General features: G+C 35.2%; 1 protein-coding gene across 4 annotated transcripts in view; it reads left to right on the top strand.

Annotated features, from left to right (window-relative positions):
* Positions 1-203: 203 nt before the first annotated feature.
* The window catches only part of LOC125666889 (NACHT and WD repeat domain-containing protein 2-like), a 57,620-nt gene continuing 30,435 nt past the window's right edge, over positions 204-27,388 (top strand). Inside the window, exons 1-4 of one of the 4 annotated variants that reach the window (XM_048900214.2) lie at positions 204-426; positions 1,307-1,862; positions 10,527-10,615; positions 24,658-24,774. In XM_048900214.2, the coding sequence (XP_048756171.2) occupies positions 1,709-1,862; positions 10,527-10,615; positions 24,658-24,774 (360 nt within the window). In that variant the 5' untranslated portion in view covers positions 204-426; positions 1,307-1,708. Of the gene's footprint in view, positions 427-483; positions 565-1,188; positions 1,863-10,526; positions 10,616-24,657; positions 24,775-27,388 lie in introns of those variants that run through there. The other 3 variants (XM_056152073.1, XM_056152072.1, XM_056152071.1) reach the window with 3 other exon arrangements.

Here is a 27,388-nt window from a genome sequence, read left to right on the forward strand (position 1 = left end):
CTCAACTTCTGAAAGCCCCCCCCCCCCCCCCCCCCCCCGCCTTCAGAGAGAGAGAGAAGATAACAGTTCTCTTTATTAAACATAACATAATCGGCTGAGAAATTTCGCCATGTGGATTCCAATATTCCTGTCTTTAATGGTACCCGTAATTATAGAAAACAGTTTTAAAACATATTGATCTTTGCGCGGCTGCCGTCAATGGGTAGAATTCGATCGTCCGTCATGATCCAACAGGGAAACGACAGTGGGACAAGAACCGTTGGTTACAGTGTTAAGTCGGACTTCGAGAAGTGACAGACGGGACATCTAACTGGAAGGCAAAAAACCGTGAAAAATTCCGCGTAACACAACATTTAAAAAGATACTCGACTGGGATTGACCAAAATGGAAAGCAGGAATTAATTTCTATTGATAGTGCAATTTTTGGTAAGTGAAAGATATGGTATTTATTTTTCAATGCGGGTTTTCTTTAGTTCCATTTAAAATCTTATCGTTACCTCGTGTTAAAGGACCCCGATACGTTAAAGGAATTCTGGTATGACTTGGATTGAACATCAACAGTTCGTAAGTCAGTAAAAATATTTGATTGATTTTTCGATTCACGCTATTATTTAAAACATGATCGGAGCTACTTTCCCTGTATGAATTGGCTCTTCAATCGTTGGAATATAAATGTTTAATGTCATAGATTATCGACATTTATTTTATTCGAATTGTTGTTTGACGTGAAATTACTATGTGCTATTTTTGAAAGCTGAATAAAATGATCAGGTATATTTCAAAGCCCGGATATTACCTGTTCGAGATTTAACATGATGCTCGGCTTCACCAAGAGCGCTAATGAAATGCAAGATCTATTACAAAAATTTCTCTGTGTGTTTAAACCGGCGTATATTTAATTTCTAGAAGATTTCTTTGTCGGAAATCATTAACGTCCACAGCCATTTCATGTCATTAAATCGATTTACATCATCTAAAGAAAAGAATATTTAGGAATCGTCGTGTTCTACTTTCACACTGTTGACAAAAAGGATGACACAATGTTGAACATATTATGAGATAGTAAACCTTTAAAATGTTAAAGTGCACCTAATTATTCTACTTCAACGAAACCTTACGAAACGGTTTTAACTATTTACAAATTTACCAAAATGTAAGGGAATATAATCTGTCCTAACACCTCAAATGCATTTTGGCAGTTTCATTTGTTTAAATTACATTATCAAAGCTCACAGCGACCTGTTAATCGTGGAAGTCAAGTTTCTTAACAACAACTCTGGGTTTTTTTATTTTTTGTTTCGTCTAGGTGACCTACGATACAGAGCAGTGTTCAGAGCGTGGACGTTTTCGACACGTGCGTAGAGACCATATGATATTTTGATAAAGTTGGTGGAATTGCTGCCGTCGAAATTTAGACTTTGTACAGCTCTTTATGGTGTAATTATACCTGTTTGCCTTGTGGCATTATACAGTCGAGCTGGTTTTTAAATTCATATTCCAATCTGTATAATTACAACTACTAAAAAGTTTGCCGGCACCTTTCACAAATCGAATTTAATAAATCTATAATCGTATTGGATGATACTGTGTGTTTACACATGGACTCCGGGGGATTTAAACGTTGTAGACGGCTACCAAATGTGTGTACACTGATTTCTTAACCCATCATGAACTACTGAGCGAGTGTGTATATCTTACGACACCAGTTATGGAGGGCTCGGATGGAGCTGGTTCCGAGGTCGGCGTGGAGGTAAACACGGAAGAGGAGGACAAACTATGGCGGGTCCTCACAGGAAATTTACACGACCTACCGCCCCTCAGCTCCAAGATCGTTCGGATTTTCACCAGCTCCACTTTCACGGGTAAGGTGGTCAAGCAGTTATTTTATCCCCCCCCCCACCTCTCTCATACAATAATTTTATGTTGTGTGTGTTATTTAGAAATATCTTTGTTGTTGTAAATTTTGTTATGATTTTTAATGTTGAATTATTTCCAAACAAGATGCAAGATATTTTACTCGCCCGGCAGTTGTACATGTAGAACACCCGAGACACATATTTTTATAAACAATAAGATTTCAAGGACCATGATAACAGGATAAAGAACACGTGTTATTCTAAGAATTAATCGCGTGAATTTCCTTAGCGATTGCAATTACTACTTATGTGTACATCAATTTAACCCCTTGAAATTTACATGATGATGTCTATACGTCACTAAACATTGTAAAATTGTTATTTTTTAAAATGCGTTACTTTTTTATAACAATGTCCACGGTAAATATATTTAACATCATGTATATATTATACATGATGCAACCAAAATCTTATTAATAAGAATACAAATAACGTACAAAATGAAAATAAACTTAGCTGATACGATACAACCCCCCTCCCCTCCCCTCCCCCTCCCCAAAGATAATTATAAAACTCCTGACGAGTCTGTCCCATACATGTTATTCCGATATGGCGTAACGTTTCCGCTTTCCCGGTAGTCTCTCCTCGGGTATCGCCACTAGGGGTGCCCTACACTTCAGTAAAGATAACAGTTTGATAGAGGGATGACACATTTTATCGCAGAATCAAAGGCCCTCGCATGGGTGTGTTTTCGCAAACTGAATGACTGAGCATTGGTTACGAGAGCTCCACTCGATAGCCTGTCAGTGTTGACCCAAAAACGTGTGAGAATGATAACAGTTGAATTAAAGAGGGCATTGGCAACCATCAAATGATGTCAATACATTAATAGCACGTGTCAGACGCTTCATATGAGGTAAATAAACCTGGACAACAAATTTTTGGCGGTATCCTTTGAAGAATTCGAACGCTGATCCTGAATTTCTCTCTGGGGAGAGAACCCACCCCACCCCACGTTCGACTTACGATACAATTGACTTTTCTAGGGGGTTCGAACCTATTGCCACCTCTGGCGGATCCACCCATATCCACTGATATCATTATATTGCAATTGACTCCGGCTACACTATAGCTATTAACAGTCGAAAATTGTATCCTCCATTACTAGAATTGTATACTGATCAAATATATGCCGTATTGAGGAACTGGTATAAGCTAAATTGTAGAACTTGTTCCCAATCCATATAATATGTTCAAAACAATACACCGTATAACAATGGACAAGGAGCAGAAAATGACATCAGGGCGATTTTCTACAGAACAAAGGCCCAAGTAAATTTCCAATTAGAAACTTAAGTTTAAATTGCTTCTTAACTTTGCATATGGAGAGAGAGAGGGAGAGAGAGAGAGAGAGAATTTTAATTGAATGAACTCCGTAATTTTTTTTATGGATAGTGAAAATGGCAGGTTGTAACTATTTACCGTGTGTTTTACAGAACTGACATTTCACAAACAGTACACTGGGTGCAATAACATCAATGTAATGCATACAGAAAACATCATCAAAAATAGTGTGGGCGGGGCATAACTAGCGCTTTTATTTTACAAATCAAAGCATGTATTAGGCGTCATAGTAAAGAACGATCACTGGCTGAGATTTCATACATTTTGTCCAGGAAGTACTGGAGACTTTGGTTGATGGTATATACATGGATGATGAGAACCATTTATTAATCGATGCAGTCATTTAAAAGTCCATAAGCACTTTTCCCCCAATGACACACGACGTACACTAAGTTTGACTTATAAGACTATCAATTAGTGAAAGTTAGGTTAGATTTTACATCAGGTATAGTAAAGTACATGTAGCAGGTGGCCTCGAGGAAGGATCTAGACATGACACAAATCAGAAGTTTTAGACGACATCTGAAGCAAAGAAAGACAGTGTTTAGAGCATTGATTGGAATATTTTAAACGACACTGGTCATTTCGTCGGAAGAAGATTATTTATTTATGACTATTTTGCTGATATTTATATTTTCATTCATGTTTTAAACGGAAAGTCCGTCATTATGACGCTGTAGTACATATCCTTAGCGGTGGTGATGCACGTTAGTTATCCATACATTCTGGATCTGTGGTAAGGACATCAGTGGGTGTTAGTTACTCAAAACAACGCCCTGTTCGCTTTATTACGAGAACAAACAAAACAACGCGGGGTTCACTTTATTACGAGATCAAACAAAACCATGCTGGGTTCGCTTTTTTACGAGAACAAACAAAACAATGCTGTTTTCTCTTTATTACGAGATCAAACAAAACAATGCTAGGTTCGCTTTATTACGAAAACAAACAAAACAATGCTAGGTTCGCTTTATTACGAGAACAAACAAAACAATGCTAGGTTCGCTTTATTACGAGAACAAACAAAACAATGCTAGGTTCGCTTTATTACGAGAACAAACAAAACAATGCTAGGTTCGCTTTATTACGAGAACAAACAAAACAATGCTGGGTTCTCTTTATTACGAAAACAAACAAAACAATGCTGGGTTCTCTTTATTACGAAAACAAACAAAACAATGCTGTTTTCGCTTTATTACGAGAACAAACAAAACAATGCTGGGTTCGCTTTATTACGGGACCTTAAAATGGTCAATCTATGTTTACCATGATTCATGCACAAATTTTTCACATTAATGAGGAAATGACCATCATTTCAATTGGTGAGGATTATTGGAAATATGAATATGTATTAGTAGTTGCAGTCACTGTGTGTATTCTGCTTAAGGTGGCATACTACATCGTCATAATGGCTGACTTCCTTTTAAAACTTGAATGAAATTATAAATATCAGCAATAGTTGTCTATTCCATTTAGATTTAATTACCTATCTGAGGAGCTCAGTACGTCAGAGTGTCGACTGCTGAACTGTAGATCGCGGGTTCGAGTCCAGTAGGGGTTTTATTCTTTTTCAGATTACTTTCTACTAAAACTGCATTTTTGACTAAGGAAAGTAAAATTGAAAGTTTTCAATCTCAAAATATTCTTGTACATAGCCTCTACTTTCATCCATATATTTCTTTGGTGCCATATTTCTCCTTAATGAAATAAAAAATCATTGCTTGCCATTGACGTTTATATGAAGACTGAAGTTAGATCTGTGTGTTTAGTGCCGTCTGTCAACTTGTGAATGTACACATTCGATGTTTAGAGTGTTTCGAGTCTTTCGATGAACTCCGCGACATATTTCGCGGCATAAATGAAATTGTTAAGAAATATATATATATTTTTAATTTTTTATGCCTTTTATTTGAATTTAGAATACATTGTAAGAACCTTTACCTATAGCATGAGTCTTTCTCTTTAACATATTTCAAATATGGAAATTATTACCAAATATGGAAACAAGTCAAAGTCAGGTGATTTTCTGCTATTATGTTTTAATGAATATCTTATTTCATGTACTCAGAAGTATTTATATTTTTTAAAGAATGCAGAGAAGTATAGATAATAAAGCTCTTTGGTTTGTTAATCATTAACGGGATATGCAGGTCGTAAACATTGCATTCATTCATTCATTCTTTATTTATTTCCTCCCATGGGAGATTGCATGAACAATACAGAAATTACATCATTAGAGTATTACACATATTCATATATACAAAGGAAAAGGATATGAGATTCGTACATAAGAAGAAAGTTGAGCACAAAATATGTACAGGCGATACATAGCTAATTAGAATTGAACACCGGGAATGGTGAAAACCTGCAGTTATGTAAGACGTAACTGTCTGTTGTAACATGCTGCTGCATCCCTCAGGAAGTTTTTTATTATTTGATAAACACGGAAATATGTTAGGATTTTTAACTACAACTACATGTATATAAGTCCCCCCCCCCCCCCCCCCCCCCCCCCCCCCCCCCCCCCCGTGTGCAGAAAAAAACCGTGCCACAAATAAATGGAAGGTTTTTATAAGGGGTGGACTTGCAGTTCTCTTACTTATCCCATGTTTTCTAGATACAGATCTTTTATATAAATGTGTATATACAATCTGACATAACTTATTTCATCCATTCAAATTCTGGATTTCATCCATTCAAATTCTGGATTTCATCCATTCAAATTCTGGAGTTCATCCATTCAAATTCTGGATTTCATCCATTCAAATTCTTCAAATGAAAATAGAGCTGAAATAGATTTTCTTTCTCAATTTGGTGAGTGAAAAAATGTTACGGTGAAAAAGTGTAAAACTCCATTACAAATCGCGTGTCTGTCTATAGAAGATGAATTCGAAATCAATATTACTGTGTTTTGCAAATGTACGTATCATTTTCTAAAGCACATATCACACATCACGTTTTGAAATTTCAAATGAAAATAGGAAGTGAATAATTCATAATGTTTGCAGAAAACTTGTTTGCGACTCCGAATTACGTGGCCGTTCGTGCATGTTACGAAACGCGCTTCCATTTCCTTCGGAATTTATGTCAATTTGAAAAGTCTTCCATTTGAACAGGTTACGTTTTCGTGGGTCTTCCAACGACCAAAGGGGGTATTATCAGTATATAATCCACATAACATCGTCCTTGGGTCTGATATTTGTAATACAATAAGCTTTTTATACATATGACATGTTATATTTTGTCTTGAATGTGTTAAACATGGGCATCCTGAAATCCTGATGGTCTTTCGTGGAAATACTTAAGGAGGAATACTTCACCAGCAAAATTTGATATGGATGAAAAGTGGAGGATATGTTGAAGAATATATTGAAATTGTAAACTTTCCAATTTACTGTATTTGGTCAAAAATTCAGTTTTGGTAGAAATCAATCTAAAATAAATTAAAACCCCTGCTGGATTCGAACCCGCGATCTACAGATCAGCAGTCGATACTCTCACGATACTGAGCTACTCAGCTAGGCAATTAAACCTAAACGGAATAAATATTGCTGATATTTATATCTTAATTATTCAAGTTTTAAAAGGAGGTCAGCCATTATAACGATGTAGTATACACCTCCTTAACCCTCTATCTTTATGCACAGAGATTACTATCGTGGTACCTGCACAGTATGCGATTGAATGTCAAGAAAAGTGTGTACTTGTAAGCAGTTTGGTTCTGTTTATTACATAAAAGACATCGTTACCGTGACGTGTATTGAACATAGGACCTATGAGTATATTATGACAGCCCGATACTATATCAATCAAGCTAAGGGGTTAATGTCAATGAATTGGAGCTGACACTATACAATGAAACTGTCTTACAGAGATGGCTAGGTGTATGTCGAGCCCGACCTCTAACTAGTACATGTATGACGGTGAGATACTGTACGTAATTATAAGGAGGGTGGTAGATCACGAGAGAGAGAGAGAGAGAGAGAGAGAGAGAGAGGGGGGAGAAAGGAGAGAGAGCAGAGAGAGAGAGCATGTAGGACTATGCCCATTGTAGGAATATCGTGAATATGTACAGTAACTAACATTAAAACATAGAACATGCACGACTCTGTGACAACGTTGAGGCGGGGGTTGATCCAGAAACAGCCCAGTGTCAGGAGAGTGCAATATCTGTCGCGTTATCAGCATTCAGAAGCTACCTGGATTATAAATTATTCGAAATTTATAAACCGACACCTTGAGATCGAGTAGAAGCATTATTATAAGTGTTTTACTTCGCCCCCTCAGTTGTATGTGGTAGGGCTTTAAGTGTCATTTATTCATATATCGACTTTAACCCCCGTGATTAATCGTCATTTAAAAGTTTTGTGCAAAAAAATGAGGTTTTAAATCAATGTTTAATATTCAATTACACGTGATTAATGACACGTTTCTTGGGATAACTTTGTTTAAATTTTAATCAGCTGAAAAATGTACTGCGGCTAGTGGAAGCGGTCTATTCAAATGTGTACGTGTGTGCAACCGTTATCGCGGTGCACCTATAATGAATGAGATTTTATCCTTTTGAGTACAGGCATATGTCAAAACACCTATCAGAACCATACATTCTGAACATCCATATATCTACCGACATGCTTAAGGTGGCTCACTACACCCAGACATAGTTTCTCAAAACAGTACGAATTGATTTAATTATAAAGATATGATGATATACAATAAGTATATATGCCAAAAAGGCAACAACAAAATATATACAAATTTGGGTAAAAACATGATTTTCAAAAAATTTATTTCAACACATACAGTATGAACAAAAGACTGCGAGATTTGAACTCAAGATCTGCGGTTCATCAACCCAATGCTTTAACCACTAAGCTACGACGATAGACATAAACACCGATCAATACAAATAATTTCATCAAACATTTAAATCGCCATCTTGTGACGTGGTGTTATACAGAGTATAAGATTTAGTGTAGTGAGCTAACTTAAGAAATACATGAGGGTATGGAATACAACGCTCCTCGCACACATACTTCTCACGATGTGTTAACGCGTCATCGCTTCTCGAAAAGCATGCTGGCGTGAAGCGTTGCAGTTCATACTCTCATGAAAGGTGAAGATAACGAACAGTGACCAATCTCATAACTCCCATAAGCAATACAAAATAGATAGTTGGGCACACACGGACCTCTGGACACACCAGAGGTGGGATCAGGTGCCTAGGAGGAGTAAGCATCCCCTGTCAACTGGTCATGTATTTTCAAAACTGAAATTCATTTTTATTCCCCCGAGATCGAAGATCGGGGGGCATATTGTTTTTGTCCTGTCTGTCATTCTGTAATTCTGTAAATCTGTAATTCTGTCATTCTGTCATTCTGTTTGAAACTTTAACCTTGCTAATAACTTTTGAACAGTAGTCGATATAGAGCTTTGATATTTCACATGAGTATTCCTTGTGAGAAGACCTTTCCGTGGATACCAATATTTTTGACCCCGTGACCTTGACCTTGGAGTTTGACCTACTTTTTGAAAACTTTAACCTTGCTAATAACTTTTGAACAGTAAATGATAGAGCTTTGATATTGTACATGAGTGTTCCTTGTGACAAGACCTTTCCGTTGGTATTAAACCTTTTGACCTTGACGTTTAACTTACTTTTAATTTTTTTTTTTACATTGGTCATAACTTCTAAATGGTAAATATTAGAGCTTTCATATTATACATGAGCATTTCTTTTGACAAGATCTTTCTACTGGTACCAAGATATTTGCCTTTGTGACCTTGGCCATCTTTGGAATTGGCCATTATCGGGGACATTTGTGTTTCACAAACACATCTTGTTTATATCTACATTCTACTTCCGTTTCTGTAGGAATTCCCCGCCGTTGAAATAGACATACTATTTTTATCAAGATTCATACGCGCATTGTTCACAATTGCAACGCATTCAGGAAGAAATCCTTACAATTTGTAAAGATATATCAAAGGCAAAAACATAACCATTGGGAATGTAACTATTTACATATGTCCATTCATACAACTATCGATATACATGTAAGTTCATCCATACATTCATACAATTTCATTTCAGTTTATTCAGGTAAAAAATATAACATAATGTAATGAATATCAATATAAAAGAACTACAACTTGTTACATACTCTCATCACCATCCAGTCTAACAGAAAATACACTGATGAAAGTGACGTGACAGATGTTATTAACTAACTAAGGGTGACTTTTAAAAGGTTATACAAACTTACGTGTACAGACTATATTAGTAATGCAGTGCATAGGTACACTCATACATTTGTAACATTTCATTTTGTTCAAATGGGGTGAATTTATAAATCTTATTCTCTGTATTTAAAGCTAAAGCCGCATTAAATTGAAGTCCCAATTCACTAAAACATCGTGGTATTCTGTGCAGGCCATGATACCCCCACCCACCATCCCCTTCCCGGTCTGGACTCTATACTATTACTTTTTTGCAAACAAATTCATTTGTCGTACTTTTTTTAATACCATTATAAACTAAATTCTTTTGTAATACCATTATAAACTAAATTCTTTTGTAATACCATTATAAACTAAATTCTTTTGTAATACCATTATAAACTAAATTCTTTTGTAATATCATTATAAACTAAATTCTTTTGATTATTTTGTCGTACCTTTTGCAATACCATTATAAACTAAATTCTTTTGTAATACCATTATAAACTAAATTCTTTTGTAATACCATTATAAACTAAATTCTTTTGATTATTTTGTCGTACCCTTTGTAACACCACTATAGACTAAATTCTTTTGTAATACCATTATAAACTAAATTCTTTTGTAATACCATTATAAACTAAATTCTTTTGTAATATCATTATAAACTAAATTCTTTTGTAATACCATTATAAACTAAATTCTTTTGTGATACCATTATAAACTAAATTCTTTTGATTATTTGTCGTACCTTTTGTAATACCATTATAAACTAAATATATTAATTCTTTTGTAATACCATTATAAACTAAATTCTTTTGTAATACCATTATAGATTAAATTCTTTTGTAATACTATTATAGACTGAATTCTTTTGATTATTTTGACGTACCCTTTGTAATACCATTATAAACTAAATTCTTTTGTATTACCATTATAAACTAAACTTTTGTAATACCATTATAAACTAAATTCTTTTGTATTACCATTATAAACTAAATTCTTTTGTATTACCATTACAAACTATGTTCTTACGATTATTTTCAGATACGACTATCGAGCGGAACTCCCTTATGGAAAATGTTTATCCGAAAATCAAAGAATATCTCCGAGAGAATTATGGATTGGAATTCCAGGTAGGTTCTATATTTATATATAGACAGAGGCACGTGTTCAATGAATAAATGTATATTTTCTTATTCCAAGTCGCTTGTGGTATACATGTAAATTACGTTTTGTATTTTGATTTAGTGCTGTAAACAATTTGTCCGTAGTAAATTTAAAGTTTCCTTCTATGTTTATGGACATGTGTATCATGAAAAAAATCTTTACTCCTCTCAAATTCTTATATGCGAAAATCTTTTGTTGTTAAAAATAGTTCGTTCAAAAAGGTTGACTGTAAAATACAAGTAAATATGAAAAACGTGATGTATCCCACCCATTTCTGATGGCTCTCTGTTTGAATTCAAACTCGCTGAAGATAGACACAGTGTTTTCAATGTGAACAATCTAATTAAAATCAGACCCAAAGATACGCTCACAATCGCTACAATCTTACGCAGCGTATACGGTGCGGATCTAAGAAGTCTGATCTTAATTAGATTGCAGTGTGAATAGTTAGAATCTTGTTTTGTGAGTTAATAAAATGTAAACTAATCGTGTCGTGTTGTATTGGGTTAAATCGTCCTGAAAAAGATCTGCGCTTTAACACTGCTGAATCACGATTTACATACACGGATTCATTTACAAGAGGTTGATCATGGGGTCCTGCTTAAGCTTGTTGTGTCATGTACGCCTTTCGTGAGTAAAAAAGGAAAATAATAAAGGTAAATGGTATATTCATAGGAGATGAAGTCACAAAAATTTAGTAGACGAAAGTGCATTTCTAAAATTAGAAATATAAAGTTTTTTTGACTAAATCCCGCACTCGGTCTTTGTATGAATGCGGACCTGGCAACTTTTAAAGTCCTCTGTATCTCATATAGCGCATTTACTGTTCATGTATCTCCCAATATTCAGTCAATGTATAAGCTATAAAATGCAGGAGAAGAAAACGTCGTTATATTTCAAAGTCAATTGATACATTTTTCTCAAGTTCAAAACAAAGATCAATGATAATAAGTATGGTGGATATTCATTCTAAATCATACATGTACAATGTAGGTACCTGTAAATATGTACATTTGTGTACAACCGAGTTATCGAGCAGTGCTTATGGTTATTTTTAAATCACTCTGATTTCAAAAATTATTCATATAAAGTAGTGATATCAGAAACTTAAATTGACTTATTCTTTTTTTTTAACTGCAACGCTTCAAGCCATCATATTTTTCATTACGTTACCCTAATATATTTTCAAAATTGAAATAAATTTTAAAGTTACATGTACATTTACTTTCACTTCCTGTCGGAATTTCAGCCGTTACAATGGACATACTATATCTATCAAGATTTTTTTCTACTTCCGCATTAATTTTTCTTATCTTGTTCTGTGGTTATTTTCATTAGTATATATATATATATATATCTGTATCTTTTTTTCTATACATTTTATCTTATTTACATATTATATTTACATATGTACATGTGTTTGATTCATTGTGACCTTGATGTACATGTAGGGAAAAGGCTGAAATAGGCTATGCCAGCTGCCCAATTACAGTCACTTTATAGTGAATAAAATATTGTTTAAATTAAATCAAGATTCATACGCGCATTGTTCACAACTGCAATGCATTCATAAGGACATTGTTATCAGTACAATTGTAAAAATATCAAAGGCAAAACATTGTACATACATGAACAGTTACTGTGACGGAGCCAAAGGGAGCGACACCCCACCCACCCCCAGCTCTAAATATTTGTGTCAGTAGTGCAATTTTATTCAAATTAAAAAAAAATTGAAGCCATAACGCATCATGTTTTACAAACCCATCGATTCCTTTTAAAAACTCACTATGACTGGACCCAGGATTTTTTTTCCATTCAAATCAAGTCAATATCTATAAACATTAAGTAAGGTTGTCACAAAAAAAGGAATATATCAATAATATAAGTTATATAAGTAGTCATGTCAATAAGAAGGCTATACGTAAAAGAATTTGAAAAAGAGACGAAATAGTCTTGTCAGTGTTGTAGAGTTAGTAGAAGACATTATTTCATTGAATTTTATGATATTCGGACAAGTACATCCTCAAATGTCCAGGTTCTGCGATTACCATAATTCACGAAGCCGGAGCTACTTGTTTGAAGACTGAACATTAACTAAAAAAAGAATTCATGTACTTTTTCTGTAATATAGATATTTTCATACCCAAATATCAAATGCATGCAATAATGATGCAGGTGTTATATTTTTATCAAACAAGTCTATCTGACAGTCAACAGACAAATTGAAATCTAATGTTTCTAATGCCACCGTATAGAGCTTTAGATGCTTGACAAGACCAATGTACATGTATTTTTGATCTAATAAAGTATACCACTACGTGAGATATGACCCCGGTATCCAAATACAAATGTACTCTACATACTTTGTCCTTCATATGTGAATTATAGGTTATTTTTTACATGTGCCTCTTATAGAGAAATCCTAAAATATTTTGCTTTTGACCGATATGTGTTAAACTATTGGTTTCAATCTTTCACTTAGAATACTCATGATTAACTTTCCTAAACAACTTAACAATGTAAGAGGACGATGTAGTTTTCTGTTAATGCGGGATCACCTTTATTCCTAAAAAAAAATAAATATCGGTTATATCACTTCGGTGAATGGTAAAAAAAAAATCCACAGTTGACCGAATATATTCATTATTCTACCACGCTTATTGCAAAGATCAAAGAATTGCCGCGACCATTATTCTGTAATATATACCGATTACTTCATTAAAACGATTATAAGAACAATGATACATATTAAACTTCCACAAGAAAAATAGATATATGGATTTAAAATGTAATACTTATTGAGGTCCTATCAGTTTCGTGTCATTGACCTGATTAGGTGTTGTGTATTGCCTTCAAACTATTTTATGACTGTTCCGCAATCCTACCTACTGTTTTCGTGTTTTGTTGAGGCTAAGCCATGATATAATCCGGTTTCCTGTCCCGTGATTAATCCTGTTTCCTGGCCCCGGTAAGGTAAATATAGGGCAGGTAGTAAGGAAAACGATTATTTCTTTTAAGGTAGCTCACTACAACAAAATTTTATTCAATGGCTTGTTAAAATACCTGTCGAAAGAGTGATGCAAGCTCTCAATATTTTTTTTTTTTATTATTTTTTCTCGGAATGATAAAAAGGTGTTTTATTTACAAATAAGAGATTCTAGAGTCCAAATTTTGCTGTGATCTAGTGCATGATATGAATCAACTACGAAAAATAAAAACATTAGGACATTACAATAAGTAATGTTGAAAAACAATTTCAACTTGCTGATGACACCTCAGTTATTCTCCATGTAAGTGAGCAATGTCTATTGGAAACTCTAAATATATTACACAGATTTTCGAAATGTCTGGCTTATTTATCAATTATTCTAAAACTCCCACTGTATAGATTGACTCCAAAAACTACAGCAATGGTGTTTTATTAACCCACAGTAATTTTATTGGGAAACTTCTAAATTCACCCTGATAGGGTTTATCCAAGGATTCACTTGATATTAATAGATATTAACGGCAAACTAACAACTCAACTTTATGACAGACAAGATGATTTCAGCTTCTCCATCGTCAACTTCCCATATTCCATTATCACCTGCATATATTGTTTACATGTTTATCTCTCAACTGCTTCGATACGCAAGAGCTTGTTCTGCGTGTGATCAGTTTTTAAATCGAGGCAAGCTACTGACAAACACGTGGATGGTACAGGGGTTTCAACAGTCTCGTTTAAAGTCAGCATTTCGCAAACTATATGGTCGTTATACCGATCTACATGTAGTTTGCCTATACAACCTATCATTGGGTCAAATGCTATCTGACGTGTTTCATACCGATTGTTAGACCGTTCTTGACACACTGACTTTTACTACGGATAACTTCATTTACCTTATCAAGATATAGGGCTCACGGCTGGTGTGACCGGTCGACAGGGGATGTTTACTCCTCCTAGACACCTGATCCCACCTCTGGTGTGTGCAGGGGTCCGTGTTTGTCTGATCCCACCTCTGGTGTGTGCAGGGGTCTGTGTTTGCCCAGCCCTCCATTTTGTATTGCTTATAGGAGTTATGAGATTGATCTTAGTTTGTTATCTTCACCTTCCATTGAGCAGACAATATTTTCTTATATCTGAATTAGTCTGATCCCTGATCTTGTGACCTCAAAATCAATAAGGGTAATCCTCTCCCTGGATGCACCAGTTTAATGTCTGTCAAGCAACGGGTTCTCAAAATATTGAACGGACAAAATCTTCATATGTCCAAAGGCTATGTAGATTGACCCTGGAGTTCAAAATCAATATCGATCATCTACTTTCTAGGAGAAACAAGTATGGCAAGTTCAATGTCTGTCAAGTAAAAAGTTTTTAAGATATTAAACGGACAACACTTAGTCTAACGAATGGACGACATACCGATTGACAAACCGACAGGTGCAAACCATTATGCTCAGTTTTCGACCTCGGAAGCTCTTCCGCAACATCCATGAAAACGCGTACTTTATTTCCTCAATGATATCGTGTCTGAAAGATTTGGGTTTTTGGGTTTTTTTTAACTTTTCAAGATTGTAAGATTACACCAACCATCATGTTCCCATTCACCCCTATATAAACTGTGTCTTATATATAATTGGACAATTGCACATTAGTTTATCCTATAACTATTTTCTGGGTAAAATTCTGCGAGGCGAGGAAAGGGACTTACATGTGTGGGAAATTGTGGGGATATAACATAATAATAAGTTTTAAATCAATACTCTGACGTGCTTTCAAATCGAATCGTTTAAAAATGTACGAATGCATATACCGTTATCAGTTCGGAGTACCTCTTTGTTGTTCCTACACAAATCAAGTTCCGAAGAGAGTACTCACCGAGTAACCAACTCCGGGGGAATATTGACAATTCTTAGTCAGTTCCTTTTGAAACACCTCGCAAATCGATGCTTTCAAATATTTAATCGACTGTCGACGGCTGATAAAACCGCCAGTGTAATCTTAATTAGGGGCAGACCCTGGACAAATGTTTCTTATCAAGAAATTTGTTTACTTTTAATTATTGGCCGAGATTTCGACAGAAAAACGCTTGTAGTTCGTCATAGCAACTCTCTCTCTCTCTCTCTCTCTCTCTCTCTCTCTCTCTCTCTCTCGTGAAATATTACCTTTCAGAAAAAAATTATAAACCAAACACACCTATTTGTCGATATTTGGGACTATACGCTTTGGGTATCCATTTCAGATACAAATTGTATTAATCACGGGGCAATAACACGTACTTAGCTTAATTTGTGTGATATATGATTTACGATAGTTGATCTACTTAAAATGAATGCTTGCCAAAGGAGAGTCTGATCGGCCACGGGAAGAAAACGTTTCTCAGATTCAAAATTCACAGTAAACTTTATAATGGAAATATTTGAATTGACAATCAATATTTTTCTTTAGTCTGATTAAGTTAAGGATACTTTGGTTTGAATTAGTAAATATTACATGTATAGGGAGTTTTTCTTTTCTTTTATTAAACTACATCTTAACGGCTTGTTTGGGCACAGGTGAAAATTAATATTTTGAATTGACAGAAGTTGTAGCGTTTAAGTTAACAAACATGTATACACCATTCATTCCTTTGGGTTGAGGAAATATTTTAGAAAAATAGCTTAGTTTAGGTTCTTTATTGTCCGTGCAGTTTGTATAAAATGGATGGTTTAGATATCGTATGTTAATTTAGTAATCAAATGTCACAATACAAACACCTTATTATAAAAACGCACTACAAAACCTTCTCATGGACGTATCGCTCTTATTGTTCTTGTTCAGAATAGTTACTTTTTACAAAATTGTATTTTATTTTCACTTACTAACTTAAGGCAAATTTCAAAGTTTTCAATTCAAAATACTGTTGCACATATTCTTCAATGCCCATCAAAGATAATTTTCTACAGTGTGCCCTGCCTCCCTCAGAGCACGTTTTCTTTGAAAGAGTAAAACGAAATGTCGTAAACTTCATCTCTGTAAAATCATGAACAAATGAGAGAGAGAGAGAGAGAGAGAGAGAGAGAGAGAGAGAGAGAGAGATGCTGGGATACGACAAAATGAATGATGAAATCGAAAATCAATTCAAAAATAAATCCCGACGCGTCTGTTTCATGTAAAACAAGTAAACTATATATCCACTGACCACAAAGACGGGGAAAGCGAGGGGGAGAGGGAATTAAATTGCAGTTCTCTGATTAAGATTACCTTTAGTTAAAGGGTACATAATACGCCCGTGAGGGGGTTATATAGGGTGTGTTTATTGTCAGGTGTTTGTTTTGTGACCATGGCAAAACACCAAGAGTTGTAGAACTTTACTTGCGTACATTAAATGTACATAAATGTAATATTATGCTGGCATAATCTGTAATAAACACACAATTTAAGATAAAAGGCCTTGCTTTAAAGAATGTTTTCTCAAACCATGATTTGTAGAAGTTTACTTTTAAAGAGTAGTATCAGCCATTATGAAGCTGTGCCATATTTTCTTTTGCGTCGTATGAATAAAATGTCTTAGCTTAAATCTGTGGCAGGAGGTAGATAGAGAAACCAAGAGTTCTGTGTGGAAAATATTTCCCCAAAATTAATCAAGTTCACAATGTGTGAAGATTTCAAGCATCAAAGAAAATCAGAAAAACGCCAAGAATCAAAACCCTTGCAATCCACACATGTTCGAGTTGTTTATAAAGGCCATAGCCCCGAAATTTTAATTTCATAATTGATGAGCATGCCTGCACTACATCAATAGGATGTTCATAACCAAACGATTCAAATACTTGGTTATGATTGCAATTCTATAGATCGCTCTAAGAATGACCAGATATCTCTCAAGTGTTCTATTGAATCGGCTTTACATTACTGACCGATTTAAGGGGTCACCGGACTAAGATTTCGGGGTGTACACATAGAAACCAGGTAGTCCTTTAAATACAAGGTAAACATTTTTCTGTCTTACAAGCTTGATATAAGTAAACATGTAAATAAACCAGGTCACGACGTCAATAATTGACCATGGAGGTAATTTTACATTTATATAAAGGGCGGATCAAATTTACATGAAGGGCGGATCAAGGATTATTAAGGCATTCCGTTTCCAACGATATACCCTATTGTTATTTTATGATTTTTTTCTTTCCTATTTTTTTTTTTCTTACAATTTTTGTGGTCGCGATTTCTCGGTTATGTGTCGTCCGAAACTTCCAGGATAGATTGATATTCACTTGTACTCGATAGGTATTTTTCCAATTTTCATAAGTTGCTTATTAGGTAAGATGATGGCGTTGTTTTTATTGTTTGTTACTTTTAAACGATCAGTTTGTCCTCGAATATTCTCGGAAACAATCAAGATATCAACTCGGAATTTTCAGCGATTGTAGAGTTGAAGGGGGGAGGGGGCTCTAAAAAGCGCCACAATTTTTACTGCATATTTTGTACACATTCAGTAATTTGTGATGACACATTGAACAATATTTATAAATAATGAGACCTAATCGACGATATCAGGTTTATGGGGCCAGCTATTTAAACAAGGGACTGAAAGGGGTCAAAAGTATTTTCTAAATATCTCAAAATCTAAAGAGAATTTGTTAAACAATATTCAAACAAATTTGTTTGTTTTAATGTTCTGCAACTGCTGACATCAGCAAAATGATAATTGATTACGTAATAAGTGATTTATAGGGGAATAATGAACGCAAGGTTGATGCTCTTTCTCTCTTACACGAAAAATGTTTTATAAATCATTATGTAACAAAAATTGATTTGTCCTTTTGAATGCAACTTTCACATCAACGAATCACAAGTTATTTCTTTACCCCAAATTAAGAAATGTGCAGTTTCGATTATTTTCTTATGACTCAATTCATATATAGCTGGTCTTTCTCTAAATGGTTATATGTTTCATAATTGACACCAGTTTATTTTTACTCCATTAGAAGAAGAAAAAAATCCCCATAAAAATCTGGACCGAGGGTTTCTAGAAATAGATTTCCCAGCATATTAATTTACCATACGTCACGGCCTTATCGAGTATGCTATTCTTTGATGTAAAGAGAACCATTAGTTCAATTTTTATTTTTCGTATCAGCAGATATCAGGAGATCAGCCTGCCCTTTTATGAAAAGAACGCGACGAGAATGTGCCCCGCCCTCCATCCTCCCCTAGTCGTGAGACTTTCCCTTTTCTCTGTTCCGAACAGTTAATCAATCTTATATTCGGCGTCACACCCAAGATAGGTTGATCCTTGGTGTAACAAAAAGTGTTCCCATTTAATAGTTAATCGCATATATTAATCAATAAAATGACAAAACAAAAGGCTAGATAAACTACCGATATTTGACTATTAATACACTGTATTTGTGTCGCAGACTTAAAGAAAATTATAGAGATCATTCTGAATTCTACTACATCTAGAAGAGGTAGATCCACCCCCACCCCCCAATCTCAAGTCTGAGCAAATATCGGATCCAATATTCTTGTTTTGTTACTTTTCCACGACTTATGAATGAATTATTCGTAAGATATATCAAGAAATTGTTGTGTGTTGTTATCAATCATTAAAAGAGAATTCGTACAAAATTAGTTGTGAAATCATTAACAAACCAAATTAAACAAGAAATTCAAAAGGACGTGTTCCTGTAAGGAAAATGTAAACGTTAAATATTTATATCAGTTTTGTTACGCCCAAGTGCTGAAACAAATTTGTTTACTCACTGAACTATGGTCTAGAAAAGAACATTAAATTTATTTATTTATTCATTATTTGGAGTTCAGCATCTCCTGAGATTCCTAAACCTGTCAGAAACAAATTCTAAAGTGTCTGTTTTCTCTATTTTGAGCGTTTGAAAAACAATGTTGTATTGTTCTCATAAAACACTAATATTCAAAAACGTTTCATATTTGAAAATACATGACGGTATGAATTGCGATGTTCACAACAGCATAGGTCTATAGATCTAATTTTAATTAGATTGGGTCTATATCATGACGCGTGTTAGCCTAAAGATACAATCTACATGCACATGTATAAAAGGCAAAAACATTGGTAATGTTAATATTACATGACATTGTTTGGAAAAAAAATTATACGACATTTCAAATGGTGGCTACATAATGCCAATATTAGCTTTCACAACACATCTTCTACATGACGGGTTCCCAATCTGTTTTCGTTTGTTCAATTGAAAGTCCCACTACCACGGAAGTACCGAGGATGGAGAATATCATGTGTCTGATTAAGCACTCAATGACGGGCAAATAAGTATTTAAAGGAAATTTATGACAGAAATTATTTTAGATGAATGACCAAACTAATAGGTTTTATCATTTTATTTGTCCCTGTCGAGGGCTGCCTTGCATCTTAACTTTCCGAGTTTCTGATTGGCTAAAAAGATAGTGTCCTTTTGAGTGGGGTTTACCAAAAAACACAGAAAGTCGTACTGCAAAGGTTTTTGATGATTTAAACAAAATGCAGGTATGACAGTGATAGATAGAGACGCCATTAAACCTTACAGAGAAATAAACCATTAACTGAATCTACAAATAAATTTAATTAAAGAAAAATATTGCCACGTTAATGTTGAAAACAAAATTGCAGATTTTCTCGTGGAGTTTTAGCACGCACGGTGTCATCACAAGATTGAGACACAATATAGCGTTATTGTTGGGACCCACATCGTGGTCCGTTGGACAATGTTGCACATGTTATGATGAAGCCCACTCAAAGACCACGAGCCGGCATTTATATCCCACTGTTTATACCGATACGAGAAATCACAATTTTTAAAGGTCGTGGTAGCTCAGTGGTAGAGCTTTTGCTTCGTATGCGAGAGGTCGTGAGTTCGAGTCCCGCCTAAGAAGTGAACATAAGCAGTGATTGTTCCTTCGCTAAACGTTCAGCATTTAGAAGTAAGAATCACGGGTCTTTCTGATACGACCTTAACAACAGAAATTCTGTGTCTCGACAGGCGCTGGCACGCTAAAGAAACCTCATCTAACTAGTAAGGAGGGTTCTATAGAACAGGGATGTGACTGAATTCCTCAGAAATCAGAGGAAAACTGATCAAAGAGGGAGGAAAACACCTCACCCTACCTGGAAAAATATCATTTACTGCCACTTTAGATCAAATCCAGAGTGTTTCATTTTTTCGAAAATTGAGCAAATCAGAGGATTTCCTCTGAAAAGAGGAAAAATCACACCCCTGATAGAAATTGTAAATTCACTGTCGCTGAGTTAGGGTTTCATGGTGGTGTTTTGTATTTAGGCACAATTTGTTCATGATTTAAAAAAAAAAAATGCTGATACTAATATATCAGTGGACAAATATTTCCAGCTGTGAAAATAAGATACAACAAATTATTTTTTATAGGCTTTACATAAAATAAATACATTACAACTGGCCACATAAGCTCTCAGGAACTTCTATGACTGACAATATTAGAATAAAAATAGGATAATTTACAGAACACACAACTGAGCACATTTAAACCTAAATTAGTTAAAAGGATAACGAACTCAAATGCGAAACTAAAGCTAAAATAAAAAGATGCGAACTCAAATGCGAAACTAAAGCTAAACTAAAAAAGGATGCTAGCTCGAAGTATATAATAACTGGGTCGGGATTTGGTCTGTTCCGATTTATGTGAATAAAGGGTGTTTTTCAAATGTCAGCGGCGACGTTCGTACCTGAATGACGAGTTGTTAATTCTCTTTGGTTGCAATAGAGCGCTCATCATACTCTCCGCGGTCCCTTTAGGATATTGGACTGTTTAGAGTTATTGGGTAGAAATGCATTCTAGCGGTCACCAGCAAACCGTGCGAAATATGCAAATACCGTACATTATTTTTTATCTGCAGTTTTATCAGAAGTCACATAAAACTGTAACTTTTTTATCAGGAGTCGCGTAAACCAGCCGTGCCGTGCGACAGACAATCGATAACCACTCGTACTTACTGACTCTTCACATTCTCAAGACTTACAATCAAGAAACCTTACAGACCGAGCGTCAGTTTCTCTTTTGTAGGAGTTGGATGCACGTGAGTGATACATGTATTTAGTCGAAAAGAGGAAGACTTTAGTACCCTTTCCCTGGAATTTTCAGATTATTTAGAACAATAAAACATTGAATATCACTAGTCTCCTCACTTTACCCCTTCCCCGTTTATAATGCATCCTCAATTAGCTTTTATCATATCCACGGCTGCTTTAAACGCGTTTTCAGTTTGAAATTGATGTCTCCGCCATTTTGAAACAACGGAATGAGGTTGGTGACATAGCAGTATGTGAAACAATGTATGTATATAAATTTCTGACCCAGCCGATAGCCTTTCTGTTCTGTGGTCTAGAACAGCCCGGCATGGCCTTTATTATCTGAACTTGACCTGGAACATTATAAACTCCGGTATTCTATAATCCTAGATCTTCCTGAAATTTAATAGGATTTGTTATGAAAGCTAATTTTGGGAGGGCCATTTCATCGATTTAAGAACATGAAATCCATTAATACGCGAGGCGCTCATGGGGTTAAGCTTGTACTGATCATTGGTATTGAATTCCAATCAAAATAACTTGGTAACTAAGTTGCGCGCAATACGTGGCTAATCGTGTGTTCAGATTTAATAGGAATCATGAGTGATGAAATGTCACCGTAAAATTATATATTTAAAGGATACATATGTAGAATTCTATTTTCTATGTTTCTTATCATGATTTAAAGAAAATTAACAAGAGCAATAATTAATAATAATTTAAAAAAACACCTTCTGCCATCTGTAGTTTGATAACAAATTAATGAATATTTCTCATGCGATACCAAATGGATGAAAAAAGATGTTAATTTTATTTGTCTCGGTGGAATCCACGTCATTTCCTCTTATCTTTTTATCACAACATCGTGTATTTTGATTACATATTAATTATTCTAAATGAATCTTATTTACTTCGTTTTCAAACAAGACAAAAATAACAAAGAAATGAATTCGAGAGAAAATGAAAGTTTACGACATTCCGTCCGGAAATGCTATTGCCATTTGCGGCACAGGAAGTGTAGCATTCTGCCATTATCAGCATGTGAATCATGACGCCGTAGTTTTGAACGGGTCAATTACGAAGACGGGATTAATAAAATAAATCATAATAGGGTATCCAAATTATCCTTCCATTTCCCGTACATGGCTTCTCCTGCAAAATTGATTAACAATTGAGGCTTGATTACGCGATTATTAACAGTGATTGGGTAGCCCGGCTAACTTCACTACACGAAAAGTTTATGTGAGGTAGCGGTTTTTTGTTGTCTTTTTTTTTTCTTTTTTTCTTTTTTGAGATCCGCATCTAGTGTATTAAAAGGATATTTGTTTTGAAATAGGACAATTTACAACTAGATGTTTTTCTGACATGAAAACAATGTAAAATGATGACTTGAAATCTTTTTTAGAATTTGATTTCTCATATGAACTACTGCAGTCGACGGGCGTCCGTCAACAGCTCAACATCGTTTTCCACTGTATGTAGCACCCATAGGGGTAATTGAGTGGGGTCGCCCAATTCCAAAAATGCATCGCATTATATATTTTTGAAAACTTTTTTCCAGACATCTAAAAACCTATAGGGTACGTATTTATCTACAGACATCTACAGAACGTGTGAAAATCATAAAGTTCAGAATAGTTAGGAATAGCTGTAATGTTCATTTCTAAAAATAAAAATAATGCACATTTAATTCATATTCATTTAAAGCAGGATCTCGGTGCAGAATTATGATTAAATGCCCCTGAGGCGTAGGAATAAACCCCTTTGCAGTGCGTTGCAACATGAAAATGTATTTTTGAAATCCTGGAAAAATTCACGAATTGCCAAAATGAAAACAATAATCTTGGGTCAATAAATGCAATTATTAAATATCTTTAGCATAAATCTTGTATGCTTGTTGGATCTGTCTAGAAAGATTACCAAAGTGTCAAAAATGAAGTGTACGGTGTAGTGTTGAACAACCATATCAAACAATGTAATGTGTTTTGGAGTCAAAAAGTACATGATGTTATTATTGATAAAACTTCTTTCTGGAAAAGTAATATAGAATCATTGAGACACTCATGAACAAGGTTTTCAAGAAAATTCACATTTTCAGAAGAATATGGTCTTTTACGTCAAACGATGCACCGTTGACGATTTTTGATACATGATTTTTTTTCCCACAATTTACATATTGTTGCACTATACGGAGCAATCCATGAAATGCTGAAATTGTAAATAAGCTTTTTCATATTTTATATTGCAAAAAAAAAAAAAAAAAAAAAAAATGCAAGGGTTAAACTTAACATCGAAGTTTTTCAAACATTATCTAATGCCATGTTTATACAACTTAACTCGTTGCCTTTGTCAGATTGACAACATCATGACCTTCCCATAATCCTCACGAGCCTACCCATAATCCTCACGACCCTACCCATAATCCTCATTCCATGGAGTGATCATGGAACCATTCAACCACCTTACTCACAAGAAGCTTTGTGATTTAGATTACTTTCAGAAAACTCAAACACCCGGGCATCTAATATTAACGCTAAAGGCCGTGAATGTGCCAGTGGGTGTTTGTTCCATGTTTATCTAAAATTAAAGGATACAGTGACAAAACGTCAGAGAAAAAGCCATTCATATCAAAACGTTGCGATCAAATGCATGAAAATGGCCTTGATTATCGGCATTAATGTGCATAATATACGCTGCGGTCTTTAATAAAAGCGTACGATTAACGGGGAAACTTTCTAGTGAGGCTGATTGTTTAGAAAGCAGTTCACGAAGCGAAATACTGATAAACTTTATTTCCTCGGATTCAATAATCCAAATTGTAAATGATATACGGTGGTTCCGTAGCGGTAAAACAATATTGCTACCATATATATATATATTGAGAGAGAGAGAGAGAGAGAGAGAGAGAGAGAGAGCACCTGTGTGCAATCCCTATTTTAGTGAGCACTTTTCCCCGTTACAGGTTGTGGACATGAGATGGGGTGTTAGGGATGAAGCCACAGACGATCACATGACCACTCAACTGTGTATGCAGGAAATCGACAACTGCCAAAGACTTTCGATTGGTCCAAATTTTATCGTAAGTATGCAAGTTTATATTGTACATGTTTAGTAATGATGTCATGTGCATAAACATGTTTGGCTAACTAGTACGTGATATGCACATATACTACATGTATTTAAATCTTGTATTCATGTCCTCGTAAAGTCATGTGTACAAGGAGTATTTTTGATATGAAAACTTAGATGACAATGTCGTCTTATATCAGTACTCCATGTTATTTTTTTTTGTCAGGGAAAATTTCATTATAATTTTTTTTAAAGAAATACAGGAAATTGTTTTAATTAGTCAACATGTAATCATCCAATTACGTTTTTAATCATGTTGTGAGATGCGAAAATACTGGTTGATCCATTTTCGCTACGCTAGTCAAGGGTGTATGATCCATCCCTCCTCTCTCTCTCTCTCTCTCTCTCTCTCTCTCTCTCTCTCTCTCTCTCTCTTTATCTCTCTCTTTATCTCTCTCTTTATCTTTCTCTCTTTATCTATCTATCTGAGGGGATCGGGTCTTAAAACTTAGCAAGAGAAGTGTTAAACGGAAATTATAAAAAGACTTGAAAATAAAAGGTTCATACATGTAAGGTTTACGTTATCAATTAAGAGTTTTCAATTAATGTTACGCCATTTTGTGCATTAAATCTTGTATTGTTTTGAAAGTTTGAATGGTGAAACCAACAAACAGTTTCTGGTTCATGTGAAAAGGGTGCGTTGGTTTCTAGAAAATGTTTAAACATTATGCTGCGTCATGATAAAACACAGAACAACAGTGATATCAAAATAACATTAAATAAAATGTAACTTGTTGATGTATGAAATGAATTAATGCGGTTTTAATCTCTGTGACAAAGGCCCCTGTTTACCTCGGATGTGTCTTCAAGATAAAAAGGAAAAATATGGATCGAGTTCGTTAGTCAATCATTTCCTGCGTTTCAATATTAAATCGATTCACTGCAATTGAACACACGAGGCCTTTTGTATAAAACTAGCTCAATTGATCATGACATGGATGCTAAACAAGACTGCATGTAATGTTGGTAACACTACATTTAGAAGTCCCGTGGGGATCTGGGTAAGGATAGGTAGGTCCTCAGTACCCTTGCTTGTCGTAAGAGGCGACTAAATGGGGCGGTCCTTCGGAGTAGACCGCAAAAACCGAGGTCCCGTGTCACAGCAGGTGTGGCACGATAAAGATCCCTACGGGCTCAAAGGCCGTAAGCGCCGAGCATAGACCTAAATTTTGCAGTCCTTCACCGGTAATGGTGACGTCTCCATATGAGTGAAAGATTCTCGAGAGGGACGTTAAACAATATACAATCAATCAATACATTTAGAAAGAACAGAGTTTTATGTACCTAGTATGCGACCCTTATTTTGTTAAGAGGTACCATAGAAAGTTTAGTTTTCTATATTGAGAGAAATGCCATTGTGTCTCCCCAGACTTCATTTACCTTTAGATCATGTCATATTCACTGTCACGTTTCATCTCCAGACTTTCACAAACGTCTCCATATGAGAGGAAAGTTCTCGAGATGGACGTTAAACAATACACAATCAACCAGACTTCCGCCGTCAGGTTTTATTTCCAGACTTTCGCCGTCAGGTTTTATTTCCAGACTTTCGCCGTCAGGTTTTATTTCCAGACTTTCGCCGTCAGGTTTTATTTCCGGACTTTCACTGTCAGGTTTTATTTCCGGACTTTGAGCCGGTGGCGGAAGCTCAGTGGTTAGCTTTTGCTTCTTAACCCGCGGGAGGTCGTGAGTTCGAGCCCCGCTCGTGCCATGGTCGCGTCAAACCTTAGATGTAAACACAGGTGGTGGTTGCTCCATCGCCAAACGCTAGGCACTTAAAAGTGAAAATCATGGGTCTTTCAGATATGACCTTAAAAACGGAGGTTCCGTGTCGTGGCAGGCGTTAGCACGTTAAAAACCCTCACTTCTACAGCCGTAAGAATTAAACATAGTTATAAGTGTATGCTGTTTCACCTACGACTGGTAACGTCTCAACATGAATGAATAATTCTCGACAGAATTTAAAAGACATTCAGACTTTAATATTTTGAATATTCTCGTTTTAAAGTTGGCATTTCGCAAATTCTGTGGTCGTTACAACTATCTGATTCATAAGTGCAACCTGTCATTCGGTGAAATGCTGTCTCACGTGTTTCATACCAATTGTTAGGCCGTTCTTTACATACTGATTTTGATTACGAATTACTCCGTTTACCTGATCAAGATATAGGAGTCTCGACGGATGTAACCAGTCAAAAGGAGATGATTGCTCTTCTTTGACACCTGATCCTACCTCTGTTGTGTCCAGGGATCCATATTTGCCCTACTCTTAATTTTGTATTCTTTGTGGGAATTGTGAGATTGATCACTCTTCGTTATCTTCACCTTTCATACGTTATGTTGTGCAGAGAAATCGATTATATTGAATCCTGCACACTGCATATACATTTAATTTACATATAATATCACGTATGAATCTATGTCAATTTTCTAAATTCTTTTCACTATACAGGTAATCTGGCGAATGTCTTTAACCGATTTTCTAACCGCCTAGCACTTCCGTCCTGTGTAGGTCGATTGCATTCTAACACATTTATTGGTAGAGTTAGTCGCCGGCCAATTGT

The sequence above is a fragment of the Ostrea edulis genome, chromosome 10, assembly GCF_947568905.1.
Source record: "Ostrea edulis chromosome 10, xbOstEdul1.1, whole genome shotgun sequence".
In the NCBI taxonomy this organism is placed as follows: Eukaryota; Metazoa; Mollusca; class Bivalvia; order Ostreida; family Ostreidae; genus Ostrea; species Ostrea edulis.